General features: G+C 42.7%; 1 protein-coding gene across 1 annotated transcript; it reads right to left on the reverse strand.

Annotated features, from left to right (window-relative positions):
- Nucleotides 1–11,238: 11,238 nt before the first annotated feature.
- LOC116911455 (lymphotactin) lies at nucleotides 11,239–14,901 on the reverse strand. Its single transcript, XM_032915425.1, has 3 exons — nucleotides 14,797–14,901; nucleotides 12,338–12,452; nucleotides 11,239–11,591 (listed from the first exon to the last, which is right to left on the reverse strand). Exons 1-3 carry the CDS (start codon nucleotides 14,855–14,857, stop codon nucleotides 11,423–11,425), a joined length of 345 nt encoding a protein of 114 aa, XP_032771316.1. The 5' UTR covers nucleotides 14,858–14,901; the 3' UTR covers nucleotides 11,239–11,422.
- Nucleotides 14,902–16,453: the final 1,552 nt, after the last annotated feature.

Below are 16,453 nucleotides of genomic sequence, written 5' to 3' on the forward strand. Positions count from 1 at the left end.
GTCTTAGCCACCAAGCCTCAAAGAGCCTCCTGTCTCTTTCTCCTCTGTGCTGGGATTACAAGACCATCACCCTCCATGGCTTTTTGAGATGAGCTCTGAGCTCTGACTCAGATCTACTTGTCTGCATAATAAGCTGTCTTCCCAGTCCCTTCATGTTTTCAGTAGCTACAATATGTAGATAGACCACAGACAGTGAGCCTAAGACATCCCAGCCATTTTAGTGGAGAAAAAAAAAAAAAGAAAGGACAACTCCCATAACAATGATGGCATGCATGGTCCCCCTCTCCAAAACTCACCTAGGAAGCCACATTAGGCTTCTATGGAAAGGATGTCCTCGCACTAAGTCTTGAATCTACACAGACAGTCCTATACCGAAGATGGTGCTGCCTCCGGGATCTACCAGTTCCATAGAAACATAGGAAAATCATTTTTTTATCTCCCCTTCTGGGTTCTAGAAGATGAGGGATAACATAATGGAACTGAAGCTGAAAGTTATCACTATAGTTACCTCTGGGCTAGGAGTAAGCATCTGTCAGCCAGACAACCCCAGCTCTAGGTTGGAGCTTGGCATAAATCATATATATATATACACACACACACATAATCATAGCTGATAAAGAAAAGATGACTATATACTGCAGTGTTACTATATTCTCTGCCAAAAGAGATCATTTTCCCGTTCTTAACCTATAACTATCTTTATAAAATAGTTTAGCTCTTTGCAGAATATTCATAAGGAGTCCCAAGGTTTCCTCTCCCAAGATACCTCTCAGAGTTTCCCTGCTATTTAAGGGTAAGGTTGACATCATGCAGTCTTTCCCGACAAGAGAACAAAAGAAACTACATTCTGACAGAGAGTACGTAATCAGCCTTGACAGTAGCTGTTATCAGAATTCATTGCATCCTCACGTTACCTGGGTCATCTCTACTCTGCCGTAGCCCTTGACTGGGCTGTGCTATCTAAGGGAGATTTACTTCCCCATCGTTGTACATGAACTTCTATGTCTTGGGTCCTCAAAGCTTCAAACATAGGATGTTTTCTGCTATCTCAAGAGAAAGCATAATGCAGTTCTTCTCACGGTGAGCAAAACATATCCTTCCCCTGTTTCTGAGAATGTTAACACAGAGGAAGAGGTCACAAATCAGAGGCAAGGGTTTACTGACTGTCTCCGAGGTCCAGGGCACCTGGCATTCTGCTTTGTAAACAGTGGGAACTCAATTTAGGCATATGCTGCGTTATGTTAGGAAACTCCCATTTATATCTTTTCTACTTATGAACATGATAAATATAGAAATAGATAGATAGGCTCAGCAGTTGAGAGTGCTTGCTGTTCTTGCAGAAGGCCTGAGTTTTGTTTCCAAACTCAAATGACAGTAAGTCCAGTTCCAGAAGATCCAGTGCAGTTCCAGAAGATCCCATGCCTTCATTTATCTTCAAAATATGGTAAATACTTAATGCAGCATAATTGAAAGACCAGCAAGATGGCTGTACTTGCCACTTGCATGCTTAATGACTTGAGTTTGATGCCCCACACGGCTGTAAAGGTGGCAAGAGATACTGAACCCCAAAAGCTGCAGTCCAGGCCTGCATGGTATAGCACGCATGACCAAATACACATCATGCCTGAGTTTCTAGCTTGACTGTGTAGCTCAGGACAAGCCGGTCACTTCCTGTTGTCTTTATCTGCAAGCATTGCCATCGATGCTCTTCCTGCCTCATCTCCCCTGCCTTTTGCCCTGAAACTTTGGCAGATTAGTCCACATCCAACAGACACTTGTAGACTAGCACACTTGTTATTGCTTCTTTTCAGGACATCAAGATAACGTACCTGTACGGTGGTACCGGGACCTTTCCCGTTGTGTGCAATTTTCTTTTGTTTACTGACCTTGATCCATATTGACAAGACAGATGGAGAAGCACATCAGCAAGTAAAAAGACTCTTAATCTTTCATCTTTACCCACAATTCAATGGTTTATCTGAACGCACAGGTGACTATGATTAATAGCATGCTAATGCCATGATGTTATTTTTTCAAAGTAAATATGACTCAAAACGAGCTCTCTACATTCCTAACCACACTAAACCTTGAAAATAATTGCCTGCCCCTCCATTACATCAACTTCAACTCCCCTGTGTCCTTCATGAATTCCAGTTTTGAGTGTAATGAAAACCACAGTGAATTAAGCAATGATATTTTTGACTCTTTGCAGAAATAACCATGTGCATGTTAGAAAGCATATGTGTGTCAGAAATAGGTGAACTGTATGATCTAAGCAGGCCTGTGCAAGTATTTTCAGATCAAACACAAAATGTAAGCCAGAGCATACAGGTCGCCAGTGACATTGACATTTGTGGCCTCCTGTGACAACCAATGCCAATGTATCACAGAAAACTCAGGCCTTTGTAGCTCTACTGGTCAGTTTCCTGTCACTATGACAAAGAATCTGAGAAAATCAACATAGAGAGTTTTGTTTGGCCCATAGTTTCAAAGACTACTGGACCCATGGGCTACTGGGCCCTGTTTTCTGGACTTGCAATATGGTAAAATGTCAAGGTGAGTAGTGATCAGTGAACAAAGATGAGGAACGTTCTATGAACAAAGCTGTGTACCTCTCAACAAGAAGTCAAGAAAGACAGAGGAAAAGACTAGGACCAAATGCACCCTTCGAACACAATTATTTACTCCTTCTATCTAGCACCTACCTCCCAATGTCTCTACCACCTCCCAATGGCTGATTTTGTTATTTATTGGTGGACCAATATACTGATGGGTCCAGAGCCCTCAGGATCCAGCTCCCTCTAAAAGGTTTCCTCTCACAGCTGCATCAGGGACCAGGATCTTATCACTCACTTTAGCAACCCCACGGTGAGCTTTGGGGGCTGTTTCGGTTTCAAAACAGAACAATATATTCAATTTTGATCATACAAATATAAGCACACAATATACAAATAAACACAGCTTCACTGACAAATATGAGAGGATTGACTGTCTGAATTGTAACCATGGGAAACGTCTGCTGTTTGCCCTCAATTTTTGATTTCTTCTAATTCCTTGAGACTCAACACAACCTCTTTCAAACACACATGGCACACAATGTGAGCACTATAATATGCTAAAAACTTAGGGAAATATCAGCCAAAGAAGAATAGTAAGAAAAATCAACAAAAATAATTCAGATAATTGTGGCATTATACTAATAATCAACTTTCCTATCCTATAAGTTAAGTAACAACACCAGGGATTTTATCTACTCCAGATATCAAATTAAAAGCACCATTGTTTAAATAAGCACTTTCTCCCCTCTGTCCACTTAGTGATTGTGCTGGCTAGTTTTACATTAACTTGACACAAGCTAAAGTCATATGAGATGAAGGAACCTCAATTAAGAACATGCCTCTATAAGATGTATCTATAAACAAGCCTGTAAGGCATTGTCTTACGTAGTAATTGATGGAGAAGGGCCCAGCCCATTGTGGGTGGTGTCGATTCTGGACTGGTGGATCTGGGTTCTATATGAAAACAGGCAGAGCAAGCCATGAGGAGCAAACCAGTAAGCAGCACCCATCCAAGGCCTCTGTATCAGCTCCTGTCTCTAGGATCCTGTCCTGTTCGTGTTCCTGTCCTGACTTGCTTCAGGGATGTAGTCCAACGTGGAAATATAAGTCAAATAAACCCTTTCCTCCCCAACTTGCTTTTTGTCATAGTTTGTCACCATAGCAACAGCAACCCTAACTAGCACAGTGATATAGACCTCAAAGCTCAGCACTATAGGTCTTGTATGAAGTTGCCCTTCAGTGAGAAATGAGTCTTCCCAAACTGGACAGCAGCACCTGTGTTAGCGAAGGTAGGAAACAGGTTTTAAACCCTAGGTTTCTGTTGGTTGATGTATATCTGAGGTCTGTAGAACACCAGAAAATGGCCCGCTTATCTGAGACGTAATTGCCATGAGGTACGCAGAACATCAGCGTCACAAAGGTTTATCAGGATTGTCCCTCCTACTTGGACAGGTCTTACTGGTGAAGAGAAAAGGCACATGATTCTTTGATGAAGCCAGCCACTTAAAATGATTCTAAACACCTACCTTACTTCAGCTGGAAGACTAACTTATTCAGTTGGCGCTGACATCAGAATGGACTTGAAGTTTCGCCCTAAAACAGCTCAACTCTTTGGAGCTGGAGAGCTGGCTCAGTGGTTAAGAGCATTTATAAGTTCTTGCAAAGGAGGTGAGTTTGGCTTGCAGCCATTATGTGGTACACATAAACTCATGCAAGTGCATGCACACATGCACACGCACATACACACTTTTTTTCATTTTTTTCCTTTTTTTTTTATTAACTTGAGTATTTCTTATTTACATTTCGAATGTTATTCCCTTTCCCGGTTTCTGGGCCAACATCCCCCTAATCCCCTCCTCCCCTTCTATATGGGTGTTCCCCTCCCCACCCTCCCCCCATTACTACCCTCCCCCCAACAATCTAGTTCACTGGGGGTTCAGTCTTAGCAGAACCCAGGGCTTCCCCTTCCACTGGTGCTCTTACTAGGATATTCATTGCTACCTATGAGGTCAGAGTCCAGGGTCAGTCCATGTATAGTCTTTGGGTAGATACACACACTTTTTAAAGTAACATAGAAGATGTCTATGAGGAATCTTACCTTAAGTCTCAGGAATATTTCCCTAAGCAACTCTTAGATCTAGCAATATTCTTCCATTTTTTTATTACTACCTAGTTGTCATCTGCTGGCCATATGTCCCTCAGTGAATAGTCACTGAATATTTGCATTGTGCCATGAGTAGATAAAGTGAGCCTTGCCTTTATGAACTTATAGTCTGAGAGGCAAATTGAAAAAATGAACATATCTTGGCCTTTTTTTTTTACCTCCACAATTTCTGCCCCCTTTCTCTTATTTGCACAGATTCAAATCTCACTTACCTGCCATGACCCAGCTGCAAACTCTCTTTTTCCAAAGTTATGCTGACCAATCCAGCCATCCCACAGTTACCTGAACCTTTCCTGAGTCCCAGATATCACTGACCACCAAAGTCAAAGGGAGGTCTAAGCGTAGACCACCACGGGCAACTCACAGTTCAAGACAGACATCAGCAATTGATCACAGAATTCTGCCTACCAAGCCAGAAAGTAACCACAAGATCTCAAGCAACACAGAAAGCCAGACATTCGTTACCAAACAAGAGGAAGAGAGTCTTTATAAAATGTCCCATCACCCTTAGTCCATTCCACCTACTGTATGATCATCAGTGTCCTTTGTCGTTTTTGCTTTTAGCTTTGTGTCCACATGCAGCTACTACCTAAAGGACTTATCGGAGACCATACCTATAGTCCTTTTAGTATCTCTAATGTAACAACAGTGCTGAGCAGAGACCAGGGGAAGGCCCTGTTGTAAGTGTAGATTACTAAGCCAAGAACTTTCAATAACATCCATAATTCAGGGCAGAATAAAATGAATGCTACAAGATAGGCCACAGCACATAAAATGATTCTAAATACCTGTGCCTGAATAGGTCTATGATACAGTCTGTCCAGTTCTCCTACCCCCCTCCTCTACCATCCCCTCATTCACTCCTCAGAGAAAGGGACCCACTCTTCCTTCGCACCGTATTTAGTGAGACTGCCTATCACTTCACTCTGGCCATGGGGTCTTTATCTCTTCCTATTGCAATGTGTACCTTCTCTTACCCATCTTGCCAAAAACAGCAAACATCCTGAGCAACGTCCCAAGCTTCAGAAATGTGCTACCTTCTTTTTTAATCCTGAAGGCCAACTATTTGAAGTAATTTGAAACAAGAAGAGCATTTTTGTTTCATGGTCTCAGTACGTGGCTGACTGGCTCCATTACCTGGGATCTGAGGTGAGGCTGTTATTATGGGAATAGCATATAGTGGGAGAGCCGGTCATGTCATGGTGATCCAGAAGGAAACAGAAACAAGGGTCAGGCCACAAGGTGTACCTTTCCAGTTTTAAGCACCTCCCAGTGTCACAGTATGACGAATTCATCCAGGGGTTAGTTAATCCATTCACTAGATCAGAGCCCTATGAATGCAATCACTTCCTCAAAACCTACCAGCTGGCAACCAAGGCCTCCATAAAGAGCCTGTGGGGGGCAGAACAGAGTCAAGGAGAAGGATGATTGTGCAGTCTTCATAATTATGCAGAGCAACAGTTTGCCAGGAAATCAACTCACATCCCCTGCCTTTCACCCTCAAGTCTCCCCTCCTCTATTCTAATGTATGCTAGCTCCAACCAAAGGGGAAAAAGCCCTGTGCCCCCCCTCCCAGCACCAACCCCCCTTCCCATTACCAACCCCACTCCAGTCCCACCCGGGCACCCCTGATGCCCACTCCAAGCCTTTGCTTTCACCTCATTTGTCTTTTCTCTCATTACAGACTCATCTCTTGGCTCCAGTTTGCCTCCCACTGCTGGGTGACAAATCCCTTCTAAAATAGTGCCGGTGACTCACCAGTGGATCCTTTTTTCATTAGTATGTCCCTGTCTCCCAACCCCCAAAGGGCATAAAGAGTTCCACAGATACTGTCTTTTTTTAAAACCCGATCATCTGAAAAAGGATTGCCTGGCATGGGGAAATAAAAATGTAGCTTGGGCTTTGTCTGAATTACCTGCATATCGAGCTGATACACTGTAGCTGGTCTTTGCCTACCATGTGGGCTCTTCTTTTTTCCACCCTTTATCTACCCCTCCCCTGCCCCGTTTTACCCCCTAATAGTAGATAGGAGAGAAACAAGGAGAGAGGGGAGAGGGGAATTAGGAAGATTCCTGAATCTGATACCTTTCCTTTTCTTTAACCACAGCTACTAGCAAACCACAACCAACCTCCCTAAATGACCAACAACCACCACCTCCTGGGGCCATACTATTTATACACCCTCTGAAAAGTTCCCAGAATTCCGTGCGTCACACTCTCACAGAAACTATTGGCAGCTGGCAAAAACCACGCCTCTGCCGGAGCACAAGGCGAATCACAGTCAGCTGCTGCGGACAGTCCAAAGCAGCCCCACATCCTTACACCTGGGAGTCAAACGAAAGCACATTCTCATAATACTTCTGTGTTTTTACCAAAATTCCAAAATTGTCACTACAATGCAGAGTGCTTTTCTTCCCAGCACTCTCCTCTCTTGTCTCCCTCTTCCTGGCAATTATAATTTCCAATGGGTTCACCATGTAGCAGAAATTAGACCAAACTCTTTCCAGTCAGCTGTGCTGTTTCTTAACCACTCACCCCGGCTGTAAACCTCAAAGGAGCCTCAGTTTATCAAAATCATGGCACATCCAGTAGGTAGCCAGACCACTGCCACCTTGTGCATATTCCTAACCTCTCCCTGGCTCCAACGCAGACCAATGCAATGATCACCTATGTGATCCCCGCTGTTCTCAACCATTTCCTACCTTCTTGTAAGTCAGTGGTTCTCAACGCCTAATGCCGAGACCCTTTAATACAGTTCTTGGGGTGACCCCACAACCAAAAAATACTAAGGAGGAAAAAAGCCTTCTTGACTGAAAATGTTGCTGCTGTTATGAATCAAAATGTAAACATCTGTGTTTTCTGATGGTCTTTGGTGATCCCTATTGAAGGGGCCTTGGGGTCGCGACCCATAGGTTGAGAACCATTTCTCTAAGCTCCTCTTCTAAACTTGGATGCATCCTGTTGTCTTCTGGGCCCCCTGCCCCTTCCTCTCCCCCCGCCCTGGCCCCAGCCCCAGCCCCTCAGGACCTTTCAAGTCCCTCCTCAAGCTACTTTTCCTCTCTGAGCTCTCTACCCCCTCCCCCTTAATCAGTTTCCCTCAGGTGCCTCCACGATTTCTTTATTGCGGTTCTTCTGGCAAGAGTATCCACCCTGCCATTTTTTCCTGGCAAATTCTTTTTCTGACTTACAGGCGCAATTCTTACGTCATCTCTTCTGTAGATCTGTTGTGCTTTTTTGTTTTTTTTTTTTTTTTTGTTTAAACTTTCCAAGAGTGTATTTCGGTGCAGCCATCAAACGACTTCCTATAAGTTATTATCCGATAGATCTTACCTATACCATTTTCTCAGTAATAACATCTGAGTCATATCCCAAGGTACAGCTCTTCCTTTGTGGCTTTTCAACCATTAAGCACTGAGCTTTTATTAGATAGGTGTGTGTGTGTGTGTGTGTGTGTGTGTGTGTGTGTGTGTGAGAGAGAGAGAGAGAGAGAGAGAGAGAGAGAGAGTTTTATATTCATAAAACTTGTTGAAAACCTATCATGTTCAGATACTATACAATGTATTAGGTAGATATCAAGTACATAGCCTTAACTTCAACTCGGAAGACAAATCAAATAGAAAGCTACTTCGGGGAAATACAAGCAATAATAGAGCTAAGTCCAGAAGCTGATCAGGCCCTTGGAGGACCCTAATCTAGGCAGATGCCATCAGAAGAGAGAAGCCCTGAGTTTGGCTGTCTGAGACGCCTGACTAAGAATGACTTTGGTGATTGTCACAGGCCTTGAGTAGGTCCTATTCCCCCACACTCTGCAGGAGTTCAACAAATACTCAGGAACTTAATAAATCAAAATGGGCTTGGGTTAGGATTCTCTACAAGTACACTAGTGTGCCGTGTCTTCTTGTTCTCAATTGCTACGTCATGCAGGTAATTAGCTCCAGTTTTTCTCTGCAGGTCTGATCTTCGCCAGTCAATAATGCAAATCCTAAGATTAAACCCGTAAGTGTGATTTTCTCGTATTCTGTCCTGGTTCTCAGCGGCAGAGAAAACTGGAGAGGAGCCGTTCACCCGGGCACTTGGCAGAGCACAGCTGAGCCCACCAGGTCAAATTCAACGGTCACTAAGTCCAGAGTCACGTGCTCTCGTCTTCTTAGCTCTTGTACTCTTTCTGCCAATCAACCAGTAGAATTCCCCCGTAGACTTTAAATGGAGCGTATGCTCAGTGGCTCGGAGACAGGGTCTCCCTGTGTGTCTGGTGTCTCTCGGGCTCTCCTTTGCCCCTGTGCATTGCTGTGTAGCCTCCATTTTGTGTTTCTCAGGTATAGCAAATGCTTCAACTTCCTTAGCACATCAAGATCTTTCTCCCCGTCAATCTTTCATGCACACTACCTATTTCCCTTACCTGGAATGTACCAGAACCGGACAACTGTCTCATCCCCCTGGTCTTGGGTTATTTCCAAAGGAAAGCTGCTCTTCCCTACATGCTAAGACCTAAACGAACTTGCTCCAGGGCACCTAGGACTCTGCATTCCCTAGAAGTTCACATAGTACCCTGAACACATTTGGGTTATCACACTGCAAGCTTCCTGGAGTTACGAGACCAAAGACAAGATGTGTAATTTTACCTCTGCATTGCTGTGCTCTGCAAGGCCCTGGGGGTGCACAGGCTAGATGGGTAGGTGAAGGAAGCCTCCAATTTCTGAGTAAAAGGAAAAGGGAGAATTCATCAGAATGAAGGGGGAGTTTTTCTGCTTGCGGCTAGGTTTTCAGCGCTGGAACACATATTCCCCCCGCCCCAGTAAGTGGTAATTTAATAAATTAATTATAAAGTAAGTAAGGGGATAGCATAAGAATAAATAAGAATATCGAGTCTACTTAAGCATGCCTACTTGTATAGAGAATGCAGAACAACAGTTCAAACACAGAGCCTCATTTCCAACTGTTCAGTCTGACTTCTGTCTATGAATGATCAAAAGCCTTCAGGAAAGCTACTGAATCTTTTTGATGTCTGTTCTTTTGTCTTTAATAGATTTATCATGTGATTAAGTGAACCCTCATTAGCTAAGCAAGAAAGTATCCTTTATTAGTTATTAAAACCAAAATATTTGGTAAGCAAAATTCTTTAAAACTGAGAAATCAAATAATGTTGATTTCATTTGCTTACCTCCTTACCATTACGATCCTCTAGAGTCTGGGAGTCATTTGGAAAGCATAATATATAATTAAATCAGAAAATTAGGGATCAAGAGATGGTGCAGTTGAAGAACATTTGCTGGTCTTCCAGAGGACCCAAGTTCATTTACCGATGTCAGATGTTTCACCACTGCCAAAAACCTCACTTCCAGGGGGTCTGATGCCCTCTGGTCTCCTTAGGCATCTGCATGCATGTGATGCACATAACTTCACTGGCACATATACATAAATTCAAAATGAATCAACAAATTACTTCAAAAGTAAAGAAGTCACTCTGTTCAGCTTCTGTGACCTTGTTAGTTTTCTGTCTCCTAAGGAAGGTGTTGCTGCTTGTTAATCTCTTGTCTTCCTGAACACATCTTTGGAAAACACAGTGGATGGATGGATGACAATGGGAAAGAATATATGGCCAGACCTCTGGCTGGGAGGTGACATTTTATTGGTTTCTACTCGGGGTCTCTGTATAGTCAGGAGCAAACTGGCTCAGATACCCTCAAAGAATGCCCAAAGGTTCTTAGTATTTATTGTTCAATGTCTCCTCAAGAATTCTTCTTCAACTCAACTACAAGGATAAGGCCAGTTCTTTCTCTTCAGACAGCTTAAGAAACAGGACAGCTTCTTGGATTACTAGAACCATAAAATGGAGTCGAATCAGCCATTTAAAATGAGAATCCAAGAAAGCATAAGTTTGTGTATCAAGTGATCAAATATTCAAATAAAAATGCACTGTAAAATGTGATTTCATTGAGAGAAGTTCCACGTGACAATGTTTGGGAATATTGAAAGCCCATAGGTAGTAATGTGGAGCTTAGACAATGGTAACCGTAGTGGGGACAATAAAAGAACCCATCCTTAGGTAATAAGGTTATTGCCTAGTTCACAAAGCATCGACTTTTACTTGAACAACCTACCAAGTGGTAAGAGAATTCGCCTGAAGTCAAGCCTGAGAGGAACCCAATTTCTGAGCTGTTATCCCTCAAAATGGGAATGTGGGGACAGCTGGATGATTTCTCACCACTTTTATAAATAATGCTCTACTAGGAAACTGAAATAGATCGAGAATTGTCACTGGCAGAGTAAAACTCTGTAACTTGCTTCGGGAGGCTCTTACCAGCGGAACTTAAGAGTGATGGATGCAGCTTCCCTCTCCAAGAAACACTGGTCCAAATATTCCCATTATAGAGACCAGAGGTACAAGAGACAGACACAGAGACAGAGACAGACAGGCAGACAGACAGACAGACAGATAAGGAGAGTGAGATATCAATGAGAGAGAAATAAAACAAATGATATATTACCTTTATATAATAAACCAAATATAGAATATTTGATCATCAAAAATAAATATTTATTACTTATAACATCTGAAATGAATATGAATGGCATCAAAAAATAAAAATCTTTATTCATAAAACACTCTCACTAAAAGTAAGTATAGCGTAATTAGTCCATGAGCTTGGGAACTGAGATGAGCTGCTTGGTGATTGAGGGTAACACTGTCTTGAGGCTGTTACCCAGACAGGGCTATGGCTGTGCTGGCGGACCTCTGGGTTTGTGTGGGAATAGTTTCAGCCTTGCTCTTGCTGGCGCTGGACCTGCCATCTACGGTTTTGATGGCTGTTTTCACCCATTTGGCTTGCGGATCAGCACAAATTCTTAGTCCTCGTTTGGTGACAAAACTATAATGCAAGGAAAAGATAGTTAGCCATATGGGTCCAGTGAAAGAGAATCGTGCATAAATTGGCAAAGGAAGCCATGTTTCAGAACCATCCATTAGCACCTTCTTTCTGCTGTCTACTTTAGCACGGGAGAGAAATCTTCAGGTGGCAACCAGTGTTTGGAGACTGTAACTCACCAGAACACCAAATACTGAAGGGAAACTGAACTCTTAGGACCATCTAGTTCCATGTGCCAGCCCTGCTTCCTTCTCCCGCCTAGAACTACTCAACTCCATGGAAGAATTGGAGATGATTTACATGCCTTTCTAAGTGTGAATCTCTATAAGTGTGCATTGGAGAGAGATCTTCTTTCTGCAAAGAGGATTCTGGGGGACAATGCTTTCATGGAAGCAAATTCTGAATGTGTTCCCTTGAGGTACAGCCACATATAAAGTGTGGCACTCTACACATTAAGTATCCTACATTTGTGTGGCTATTTGGGTAAGTCCCAGCCTGGGCTGGCCATCAAAAATGAACACAATGTTCATCTATTTTCTATGCAGACTCAACAGTTGAGCAAAAGAATAGAGGGTTCTATCCTTTTCTCTCCTTCAATAATTGTCATTAGAAGACAAGATTAATAAAGACAGAACAAGCTTCTGGCTAAGCTAAGATTTCTGCCATGTTGACCCATTTTTCTTGAGGAGAGCAGTACCTCTTCCTACTATATTTCAAAATAGAAACTGCAGCTTTGAGCAGACACTCACATTACGGCTCTCATGGCTCCCTCTTTGATGGTATAGGTCTTGATTTTTTGAACTGGCAGCCGCTGGGTTCTTAAGCTCACACAGATACTCTCTTGTAGGACTTCAGTGCCCACACCTAGAAAAGGAAAAAGAAAACATAAATAAAACTGTAACTCAACAAGTGACCAGTTCTGAGACATCACTCTAAAACGTGATCAGAGTATACAACCACATACTGGCACCCCAAGTTGCTTGTGTATAAAGACTGTGGTAAAATGTCTGGCTAATTTTAAAAGTTGGATCGGTAATATTGTTTTAGGAATTTCATAGTAAATGCATCAAGGGAAACAGGTATGGTGATACATTGCTTTAATCCCAACATTAGGGGTCAGAGGCAGATGATTCTCTGAGAGTTCTGGGCCAGCCTGATCTACATAGTGAGTTTGGGGCCTGCCAGAACTATGTAAATGAGATATTGTCTCAAAAACAAATAAACAGTAGCAAGTTAGAATCCATCTTTGTATATTTTCATTAAAACAAACTGCAACAGCAGAATTCCCAGGTACACTCTCAACAGCTACTTACTTAGGCTGTCCTTTTGTGTCCCAAATGTCAAAGGCACTGACTCAGATGGGCACTGACCCTGTTTTATGGAATACATGCTACAGCGAGGGAGCCGGGAAAGTGGAGAAGCAGAAATCACTTCAGATACTAACTGTGCTGCAAATTAGTTAAAAGATTGATGTGACACAGAGTGAACTGGGCAAGCTAACGTTCAAGGGAAGAACACGGTTCACATTTAACTGAACAAACAGATATGTTCTCATTTCTAATAGTCAAATGTGAAACATGGGACAGAAGGGTTCCCTCGGGACTTAGTCTCAAAGGGATAGGCCAAGGCGGCCAGTTAAGTTCTTAAGTTATAACTCTACCTTCCACTGCACAAGGAAAGATGTCCAAGGAGAGACCACGAGATTTAGGAGTTGGTAAAACTCCAAAGAAGCAAAGTGTTAATTCCCTCCCTAGCTGGAGCCGCTGGTGTGTGCTTCGCAGATGCAGAAGGTCTCAAGTCATCATTGGTAATGATCAAGTTTAACTGTGGTGTTACCTCCATAGGAAGTCATTTCTTCATAATATGCACCTAGAAGCTGTTCGCTGGCACCCCTTTTCTTACGGCCCCTTCCCTTCATACTCAACGCCAACCTGTGCACCCCTTACCCAGCCAATATCATCCTGTGCTGAACTCCTCTGGGCTCAATAGAAAAAGAAATTCTGGCCCCTTTCAGCTTTCCATCATGACTCAAGAACGGTGCTTCTCTGTGTCGAGTGTACATGAGTGCCCAAGGCTGGCACAGCCCTGTCTTCTGTACCTAGGATTTGCTGTTTCTCAGCAGTGTTGGGCAATCTATTAAAGCCCTTGCAGAATTAAGTCAAAGCGAAGATTATTTTTGTCCCGTTTGGCATACACTAAAATACCAGCAAGGTTTTCGAAACTCCCTTGAATAGAAAACTTGCAAAACTGAGAGCAAGACCATTTTCAGCTCCCACAGACCACCACCATGCCTGTCCTAGCCTGAGCCCCGCTGGATGGTACACCTGTCACCCAACGAAATGCCATTCCTTTAGCAGCATGTGACCTAACTGAATACTCTTGAAGGTTTTTTTCTTCGTCAATATTTCTTCTTTTGCCCAATGTCAAGGAGTCCTTTACTCCCTTTATACCCTTGTAGAATCTATGATAAAGTTATGGTATTACAGTCTAAGAGTGCAGAACAGAAATAGATCTATGAGTCAACTCCAGCCAGTGGGGAGAGGTGACCCTTTAGGAAACAGCAACTGAACATTGAGCTTGGTGCTTCTGCATCTTACCTGGGGATAACTTCCAGGCTTTTTTGTCAATATGAATTATCTGTAACTCTCTGTATCAAAGACTGACTTAAAAACTCAGGAAGTCTAACATGAATGATAATATTCTCAACAATATTGGCAGACTCCTCTGTTTAGTTGAGAATAATATTGATTTTTTGATGTGAAGTTATGAACTTCTGGTCAATTTTTTTGTTTGACTTTTTCACGTAGAAAGCATTGATTTGCTTCTGAGCATATGTCTTTGAGCTCATTCCCCACTGTGATGAAACCCTGAGAGTCTGATAATTTATCAAATCAGTTTTAAGTAAATAAAAGCAAGGAACTCAATTGTAGTCATTGCCAGAATTAATAAAAATATCATTCTAGGGATGATTAATGTGCTTAAATAGTTATCGGTAAAAAAAATCAGATTATTCTATTTTAATTCTAGCTCACAGTGTTGATATATATATATATATATATATAATATTCAACTTTAAATAAATAAGCATGAGTCCAAAATAGCTGAGTTGAAATTAGCACTTCCATTCTGTATATGAAGCTTGAGGCTTACCTGGAGAAAACAGTTTATTCTAATCAAAACCCAAGCCAAACCCAGAGGCTCAGCTTACCTTCCACAACCCATGCGGCGAAGCAGCAGACTCCCAGGAAAGTCAGGAGGAGAAGTCTCATGGCTGAGGTCTCGCTGAGCTGTGCAGGGAGAATGTGGACCAGACTGCTCAGGAGCCCCTTTTATTTCCCTCAATGGTCAGCACACTTCCTGTGCTGAGAGGGGCTTTCGGAGTGGGTGTGGAATCACGGAAAGTCTTTGCAATGATGATGATATTTTCTTTTCTTTTTTTTTTTTATTTAAACACAAGTTCCTTTGCTGTGTTCATACCAACGCGAGGCCCTGTGGCCTTTTCTTCTCCCGGTGTGGTTAATGTGTCAGTGAGACTAAGTTGTGCATGAGGGGAAGGGAGCCGTCTTTTTTCACAGCTGTGAGATTAAGGTCAGATCTTCCATCCCGAAGCCAGTCGCTGTCATGGTTCAGGGTGATAGCAGGGCAAAGGAAATGAGGCGGTGTGGTCTCGGTGGTCCGTCCCACCTGCCGCCTGTGACAGAAGATGTCTACAACCACAGCTCAGCCCCCGGTGCCCCTGCCTGACTCCACAGGAAACCCAAGCTGCTGCCCTGGCTGCTCCTTCCCTTTTCTTCTCATTCCTTACCCTTGCACACTTTGCACCCATTGCTTCAGACCACGGGAGGAGGAACAGCATGTTCTCTACGCATGTTTGGGGGAAACATGTACAGAGAAATAGTTAAACTTCTTGAAAAACCGTTCTACAATCTTATTTTAGAAAAAAGATAAACACGAGAGAACAGTTGTCCCTTTCAAGGGAGAGAGGGGTCCGTGGGTAAGAGTGCCCGCAGTTCTTTCAGAGTTTCATCCCCAGCACCCACAAATGAACTTCACCGTCACTAATCACTCCTGCTCCAGGGAATCCGATGGCCTCCCCTGATCTCCGCGAGCACCTGGCTAGGGGCGCAGGTAGACTCATATTCACGCAAGTAAATACACAAAACAAAACTCCAGTAGCTTTCCTTCTAGTGGTGTCCACGTTTACCCAATTACGATCATTGCGGTCGCTATTTCAGCATCAAGTCAAGTAGCTGCTCCCATTCCTTCCGTCTTTGCTTTTGTACTGTCGACAGGCGTGCACACATTAACTATTCTCTTCTGCTACTGCGACACAGATATGTCTATAAGGTTTTGTTCAATAATATAATCTGGTCTGAGAAGAATTTGGAAGATGGGTAGTGAGGGAGATCATACTGCTGCACTTAGAGTTCTTGTTATCTTTGTATGCTCTTCCCGAAATAGACTTTTCATTTGCAACGTCTCCAACAGAATCTGAATATATCGGTTCCACCAACCTTTCTGATACTCAATTTTAGTTTTCTTTCTTATTTTATATAGTTATCAATAAAGTATGTTTACTGATGCTATATAGTCTATAAGCTTTTATCATTAATATTAGAAATATAAAAATAAATTTACATTTCCATGAGGATCATAAATTAATCTCTAAGAAATTTTTTATTGATGCCATTTAATCCAAGTAGATTTCATCTGAGCTTCCAGAATGCATTTTAAACTCTTTCCACAACTGTACCACTTAAGCCCTGAACACATTTGCTATTAACTCCTGCTTCTCCTTCACATGGACTAATCCCTGTGCTTTCCCGATTCCAAAATACAAACAGGTATAGGGTCAGCTTAGACTC

Source organism: Rattus rattus, chromosome 10 (assembly GCF_011064425.1).
Source record: "Rattus rattus isolate New Zealand chromosome 10, Rrattus_CSIRO_v1, whole genome shotgun sequence".
Lineage (NCBI taxonomy): Eukaryota > Metazoa > Chordata > Mammalia > Rodentia > Muridae > Rattus > Rattus rattus.